Source organism: Rosa rugosa, chromosome 4 (genome assembly GCF_958449725.1).
Source record: "Rosa rugosa chromosome 4, drRosRugo1.1, whole genome shotgun sequence".
NCBI classification, from domain to species: domain Eukaryota; kingdom Viridiplantae; phylum Streptophyta; class Magnoliopsida; order Rosales; family Rosaceae; genus Rosa; species Rosa rugosa.
This window is the reverse complement of record NC_084823.1, coordinates 53783160-53791407: the sequence shown is the minus strand read 5'-3', so window position 1 is coordinate 53791407 and position 8248 is coordinate 53783160. Positions and strand designations below refer to the sequence as shown.

The window sequence follows — 8248 nt, the reverse complement described above, 5'->3', positions numbered from 1 at the left end:
CAATCCTGATTGTCATCTTTACTAATGCTGCTTAATTTATGATGGACTTGTTTGTTTTTTGACATGAAAAGAGGTTTAAATTGTTGGAGAAATTATATATGGTTCTTTTATATATGCCAAGTTAGCAGGTAAGCAGAGGAATTTGTGATATATTCAGTTTGTAAATCAAATTTTGGTACAATGCTTTTAGAATATCCAGTTATCCATCATGCTATCATTCAGTTTGTTTTGTGATTCTGTACGCTTGACTTGCCATATCAAGAAAAGAAAACAATATTATTCTCTCATATTACCGGTTGCATACAATTATGTATTTATCTCTCTTATCATGTGATTCTAAGAGCGATAGATACAAAATTCTAATAAACGACCATTTCTCTATCTCTCTCATCACATGACTTAGCATATAACGAGCGAGATAGATCATAAACAATCAGTGGCGGTGAGGAAAGGTCTTTACTTCAATGTCATACTCCAGATCAGTAGACTAGCTAGTACGATGATTCCTTTGCTATTTGTAAGGGGCCTCCCCCTGCATAATGTTTTTGGTAATTATAACTCTTGGGACATCAATATGTAAAACACATAAATTGCTTTTCTTCTCTGTAGCTGAAAGATCTGTGCTTTAATCATATGATAGCTTCAATGCATAGCCAAAAAGAAAAAACTTAATGACACAAAGATGCAATTCTCTTTTTTCCTTTTGTCTGTGTGGGTCTTTCTCTTCTATATAGGATAGCTTCAATGATAGGTTTGATGTCTCTTTTTTGCTTTACTGTTAATTTCCTTTCCTGTTTAACTTGTTTCCTTCTCTGCAGTAATGGTGATTCACACACATTCATACAATAAAAAAACCAGCATTTGGTCCAAAAGTATAGGCTATTCCAGTTTCCAATCATTGCTTTTGATATATAATTTTGTGTTAGAATGATCCCAAGATAAGTTTACTAAAGTAATCATAGAAGTCACCAAAAGCTAAATATAAAATGAAAACCCAAATCCAATTCCTGACAGCAGAATTTTGGCTTTTGCTTATAATTGACTGCTTTTTTTCTCTGTTCTTCTTTTGTTTTTCATTTTCTTCTGCTAAATGTAAATCTTGTTGACTGCTTTTTCCCCCTTGGCATTTGATTCCCTACTGAATTTAAATGACTACTGCTTACATTCTATTCACTATGTGAATCTGCATCAGCAATCTGAAATGACATCCTTAAACCCAGAAATGAAATCCAGATGACATTCTTACAAGGGTAGTTCGGTCATGTTCTGTAGCTTGTGTTACAGTCCTGGTGTGCCAGACTGCCAGTGTCTGTCTTCCCCTTTTATCCTAGTTTCAAGGCTTTCATGTATGAAGTATATGCCTTTTCTTTTTCTTTCCTCTCTCTGCAACCACAATGAGAAAGAATAATGGGAAGGAGAAGGCCCAGAGGACAATTTGAAAGGGTGCTAATGGATGTGTTACAGCTAGGATTATGTTATCGCAGGAATCGAGGTTCATTTTGATGATCATCCCCCCATCATTCTTCAAAGGGTTCAAAAGTTGGTGGTGGCTCTACCTAAAGTAAGGCCACTGCTTTGCTCAATCATTATTTCAATTAGTACAATCATATATCTCATTTGATTTGCGGATTAGAGAGTTGAAACGAGAATATAGTTCATTTCTCATGTTTCGTAAGTAATCGAGACCATTAAGCTCTTTCGGGTTTGCTTTTTCTTTTCTTGAAAAATATTCCGCGAACTCAACGGGATCTTAGTACAGGTGGACAATCATACAACCCGGAAAAGGCAACACATATAGGAGGATTGAACTATAAGTTAATCCTAGACTACACACAAAGAACAGCATTGAATTGATTGCGTGTTGCCCAGAGCTCTAGTGCATTGGCCCAAGGTTGGTTGTCGTAATTAATGACTACTGCTATCTCAGGTCCAAAGTTGGGTGCATGGTGCCATATTATTGTAGGGCAATCGTACCTTCTCTATTGGGAACATACATGTAGATAGCTATGTGACCTCAAGAAAGTTAATGGAGTGAATGAGAGATGTGAAACATGTAGGGTTTGTTCTTTGGAATATTAAATTTTTTAACCAAATTCCTGCACCAAGAGGTATCATACCTAATATCTAAGGTAAATAAGTAACAGCCCCCACTCAAAATTATGTAAACCATTGAAGTACTCCATAGGTTCGGAATTTGTGCAAATGGCCGGCCTAGTCTAAGGTAAAGTGTTCGAAAAATTGCCTCAATGAGGCGACGACAATAAAAACTAGACAAGTAAAGCAAGCTAGCGTGCATACTTTTTCATCTCGCTCCATGAAGAAAAGGTCTTGGTTTCGCTGCCTCCGGGTAGTGGTAGTCTTTATTTGCCAAGTGATTGCTACAGCAGATAACATATTTAAGCTGTTGCTAACCACTGTAAGTGGCCTAGTGGTTCTTGTCTAATTGGGTGTGCTCCCCAACCTAGGTTCGAACTCCGAAGGTGTCAAAGTGGTCAGGCACTGTGCTGCAATGCACAATTGAAGCATTTCACATGCGCCGAAGGAGTTTATCTTGGGCCTAGAAAGTCTTTAATTAGGTTCCCCTTGACAAAGTCAAAAAAAAAAATATATATATATTTAAGCTGTTGTTATGGGAGGGGACCAGACTAAAGACTCTGAGCCCCGTGCGCGGAAGAGCTGATGATATTGCTCAGACTTTAAGCTCAGCAGGAGGCCCGGAAATGCAGAAAAGCCTTTAGCTTTTTCTTCTCTTAATGTCTTAATCTGTGGGCAGCCATTAATCTTTTCCTTAATTGGACAAGAGGACGAAATATATGATATCTACAAGTGGAAGTTAATAAGCTTAAAATGCTTAATTATGTATAAGCAGAAGCAGGGCCGGATTAGCTAGAAGTGGACTAGCTTTTTGATCAAGTGGTGCTGTAGTGGTGAAGCTTATTTGGTATTCATGCACACAATGGGTTTGGATTATCATCATCATGGTTTCAGTGTTTGATAATCTTAAGACTTCCAGAAGGAAAAAGGAAACTGAAAAAAGACAAACAAAAGAGAAACAACTATTAATAATCTATATATGTACCCACAGACTATTTCTTTTTCTTTCTTTTTTTCGCCAAAGGGCGCCAGCTCTCTCAATGCTTTGGATTTCCCATTACTGTGAATCACAAATAGAAATTTCCTTCCAGATGGTGGAATTTTATTCATCTGTAACTCAAGGATTGATATGTAAGGCTGTAGTCAGCTTAGCTCCATTTGGTTCACTGGAGCTCATTCTGCAGTTTATAGTCTAGAAGTGAGTAATGCTGCATTGAGCCTGTTGGGGTTTATTAATGTATATTGATTCGTTTAGTGATGCAAAACATATCATTGCTGCTTGTTCTTTTCTTTCGCTGCCATTCATCGCAAATTCAAGACTGATGTTCTTGCTTTAGTTTCCAGCAATACTCTTTAGTTTGGAAGAAAAGATGAAGAGCCCCTAAAAGAAAAGGACTTTGAGTTTGAGCCATGTTCACAGTCCTTTAAGCATCATGGGGGTATAATTTGGAAGTAACAATAATTAAAAATTAAAAAAATTAAAACCAGCAAAAAAAGTACTCAAGCCACTTTTACTTTAAGTAACCTTTCTGAACTCCACTTGAGAAAAGAGGCTCGTTATGTTAACTTGACCTTACACGCTGCAACGTAAAAAAATGTGCTCGCTTCTTCTTTCTAAAATAACAAGAACAAGCAATAATGCATTCATCTGGGTGTGCACTGATGATCTCTAAATGAGCTTGGAATAAGTAACCATTATTCTGACGAAGAAACAAAATATTAAACTAATGAACTGTGTTTTGCTGACTCTACAGAAGAAACAGTATGTAGAAAGAATGATGTGATGAACACAGACTCCATTGTGATATGATTGATCACAGCAGCACATGACATAAAATACAAGTAACAGCAGCCCCGCTCCTACCCAGTAATAATATTTCCACCAGGTAACAGCCCGCCACTTTAGCTAGAATGCCATAATCTTTCCATTTTGCAGACAACTCCAAGTAGTCCTTTTCTCTTTCCCTTCATCTTCATCCTTCCTGTGTTACTTCAGACGCTCGGGCTTTTGTCGTGCAAAACCTGGCTGGTATAATTGATGATGTGCGGTCCAAAAAATATCACAAAGCAGAAACATGGATAGACAAGCTGCATCAGTTGCAGAACAAAGGACAAGGCATACATAAAAGATTAAAGAGAGCATGTTTTCATGGAGGATATTTTAGTGATAGGTCCTGTAAATTATTTTTTAGAAGTTTCATATGAGGGCCTGTTTTAAACCATACACATTTTTCAGAAAGTATTTAAGGGAAGACAATGAGAAAAATTAGACTACCTGGAGAAGCATGGAGGGAACAGCAGGTGGTTCACAAATAACATGACTTCTAGTTTTCCTTCCATTGTGTGTAGTAACTGATGGGCTATTTGCGGTTGTTATGTCCCAAAAGCTTCGTTTTTTCGCTGTTGGGACTGGTGACCTGAAACGATGGCTTGGACTCTTCAACTCACCTGTGCTTGGCTCCTTTGGTCTCAAGCTAGCCCTTGTGACTACCCTCTTTGTCCCCTCCCTCCCCACTGCTGGTGCTGGTGTTTGGTCACTTTTCCGTGAAAGATCACGAATAAGATTATCCTTCTGCTTTAGCTGTGAAGTATGATCCTTCTTCATCCTTTCTATTTCTGCTTCTAATGCTTTTACTGTCTTTTGAAGCTCTCTAACTCCTTCATCAGCCCCTCTTCTTTTGGATTCAGGTGTGAAACAATTCCTAGCCAAGAAAGATGGTCTGGGTTTTCTCTTCTCATTTGCTTGGGCAGACGACGGAGGAGTCAAGAGAGAGGTAGCTGAAGAAGGGGTTGGAGATGCATTGGCAGCCAAGGATTGTGCTTGGACAACTAATAGTTTCTGTTGATGACGTGCCAGTTGTACTCGAAGTTCACGGTTCTCTTTCTGTAGTTCAAGTAATAGTTTGGCACGATCAGTTTCAGATTCAGGTACTTCCACTACTTCCTCGTTCACCTCAGAGGCCTGCAATTGTGTAAGTTGGTAAATATTATTTTTATCATTATGAATTGCCATTAAAATTACAGTGCAACTTTTGGAACTGACATGTTGAAAGAAGAAAACCAAGCATGGAATTTTGAGAAAGACGAAAACCAATGCCTGTTGCTTATGATAGTTCAATGAAACTAGCAACATACTGACATGAAACTCTCAGATGGGCAGAGTAATACACAATGTAAAAAAAGAAAGATAGAGCATTACATGTGACACTTCAACAGTTGATATCATGACTGCATTTTACACCATCAGTGAATGAGTGGAAATTGAAGAATGATATGTAAGGAGGACTGACCTTGGTCCTAATTTCCTTTGCTCGATCAGCCCAGTGAAGGGTGTTTTGGGTTTCACCAAATGAGAGGTTACATGGGCTGATGTTGGCAATCATTACAGTGTTACAATCTCCTCCTAGAGAATCCTTGAGAAGTTGGGTCAACTTTGAATTTCGATAAGGTATGTGCTTCTTTCCCTCCACGAGAGCATTGATGCAGCTGCTCAGTGCTAGGAGTGACCGATTTATATTGGCACCCTCAATAGATCTTACTGTTCTCTGATCCGTGGCAAGGGCTCTCTCGGACCCGGCAAGATCAATAAGTGAAAGCTTGCCTACTCTGTTGACCACATTCATAGAAGCATCTTTTACCTGGTATTCAACCACAACCTGGATACAGAAGAGAGGCATAAGAAAGAAAGAAAAAAAAACTGAATGGTACAATTGTAAGTTTTGACTTGAGAGCTCTATTGTTACCTGTAAAATAGCATGGGAGCGAGAAGAAGTTTCATTACAGCGAGTTGGTTCAGTAGTTCGGTTTTGGTTTCCCCGCTGAAGCAATTGCATAACCTGCCACAAGACAAAGAAACAGCAAAAAATATATTACCTTCCGGAAACCTATATCTAACCTATCAAAATCCAAATCACCTAAAGAGGGGAGTTAGAATTTAGAAACGTACTTCATCGGTGGAATAAGCTCTGTATTGTGTAAGACCGGCTGCCACCATTCCCTGTAACATACATTTCAAAAAATATCTTTTAACACACTCTAAAGATTTGTATCAAGTAAAAATAAATATAAAAGTTTTCTTGGAATTATAACTATTGCTATCAAATAAATCTTGCATGTATCAGAAGTTTTTTCCAGGTATATGAATGGGATATGTAAGATATTGAGCTACCATTTATAGAGACAAGATACACAAAAAACATGTTTCTATGTTTCAGAGTAATAGCATATCGCCCTTACATTTACTCAGAGTGACCTTAATAAATATTGGTACATTTTAGAGAATAAATTCCATTTCTGAAAAGCCAGTTACATCCTTCCTGGTTAGTAAAACCATCGTGGTATTTAAGGAAATTTTGACACACTATATATGACAGCAACATAACTTACAGAGAGGCAGACCTGTTTATCTTCTCTAAGAACCAGAGGCCGTCCGGGGGAGAGCAAATCCCTGACAGTTTCATTATAGACTTCAAGATAGGACAGATGAACCACATGATTTCCATCACAGCTCCTCTGCCTTATCTTTGTAAAGAGGTCCTTGATCGCCAAAACCATCACTCCCGGACTCTCCAGAGTGCCCAGCATTGTGTACGTTTTCCCAGCTCCCGTGGCACCATAGCAGAAAACTGATCCATTCCTCCCCTGCAGAACTGCTTCCACAAGCTCAGCTGTACTGAAAAACCAAATAGTGTACCCTTTTTGTCAAGCCTTCCTTATCAAAGGAATGAACAGGTTCATGAAACTTTTTCCAAATCACACAATGACTTCTTTCAAATATGGAAATCTCAGCTCTTATAAGTTCTAACACACAACTTTAGCAACAATTCTTTCATAGCTGCACTAAATAACCAAATGGGCACCCTTTTTCTTAAACTTTCCTCAATAAATGAAGGAACAAGTTCATGAAAGTTTCTCCAAACCACACAAATCACACAGTGACTTGTTTCAAATATGGAAATTTCAGCTCTTCCAACACACAACATTACTAACAATTCTTTCATAGCTGCACTCAATAACCAAATGGGGTTACCCTTTTTTCTTATTTCCTCATTCAATGTTCCTAACCAACCCAACAAAACCCTAACTACATCTACAATCAAGTAAAACTAAAGCAAAACAAGCACATGCATGATGCTAATGAAGAATTTCAAGCTCAAAACTTTTTAAGGCAAAAATCAAAGAACCCAAAACTGACCTGGTGGAATAAACTTCCTGCTGAGAAGTAGAATCTGGAAACGAAGCATCAAACGTGAAATGGCGACCCCTCAGCCTCTTCAGCCTCAGATAATCGTTCTCGTTCGCAAACTCCGTCAAGTACACGTCACGCCGGTTCACGATCCTCACACAGCACCGAGAACCCCCCTCCTTCTCCTTCTTGCTCATCGGCCGAAGCCTCACAAACACCATAATCCGGCTCCCACAATTTGGGACTTTCGTCTCCAATTCTCGCACATTCTCCATCTCCGGCGCCACCTGAGAAATCTGACCTCCTCCTCCGAGGGAGAGCCGCCGCGCCACCCTGGTCGTCGAGGGCCTGGCCTTTCTTGGAAGCGAAGTGAAGCTGAGAATCCGGTCGGTGGTGGTTCCGGCGACCGCCGCATTCTCCTTCGCGTCGTCGTGGGCCTGTCGTTGGGCCTGGGCCGGAGGCAGAGGCAGAACGTAGGTTCTTGTAACGGCGGAGTTGTGCATCGCGTTGTTCTCTCTCATCACGACCCGGCTTCCGGGTCGGAGCCCCGACTCGTGCTCTTCTTTTCTACACTTCTGGGTCGCGAGTCGGAGCTCCGACGGGTCCGGGGGCTTCGAGTTTCGCAGAGCTGCGGAGGCTTGCTTCTGCTGCTCGTAGAGTAGAGTCAAAGCTTTCATCTTTTCCTTCAATCCATGGTGTGGGTTTCGCAGAGGAAGAAGATTTGAGTGGGTCTGTTCTTGATCCGACCTGGGTTTCCGTTCACTTTGCGACCGAGTTGATACAGGCATTTTAGGGTTGTGAATTTTTGAAGTTTTCTCACATGCCCAGAAAAAGTTGAAGGTGACGACCCAGTTGATAGATTTTCAGAAAGATTGAAGCTTTTTCCAGAATTGCAGAGCAGAAATAGAAGTTTGGGAAGATCAAGATTGTGGTTTTGGGTGTTTAGTTTGGAGGGGATTTTGAGCCGTT

The 8248-nt window shown here is 39.9% G+C and overlaps 1 protein-coding gene across 1 annotated transcript; it reads right to left on the bottom strand.

The window, feature by feature from the left end:
- Positions 1 to 3783: 3783 nt before the first annotated feature.
- Positions 3784 to 8213, bottom strand: LOC133743891 (kinesin-like protein KIN-8A). Its single transcript, XM_062171962.1, is given in 8 exon segments — positions 3784 to 4128; positions 4131 to 4182; positions 4370 to 5056; positions 5385 to 5750; positions 5838 to 5930; positions 6041 to 6091; positions 6493 to 6766; positions 7289 to 8213. Coding segments are annotated over 8 exon segments (2349 nt in total). The 5' UTR covers positions 8068 to 8213; the 3' UTR covers positions 3784 to 4081.
- Positions 8214 to 8248: the final 35 nt, after the last annotated feature.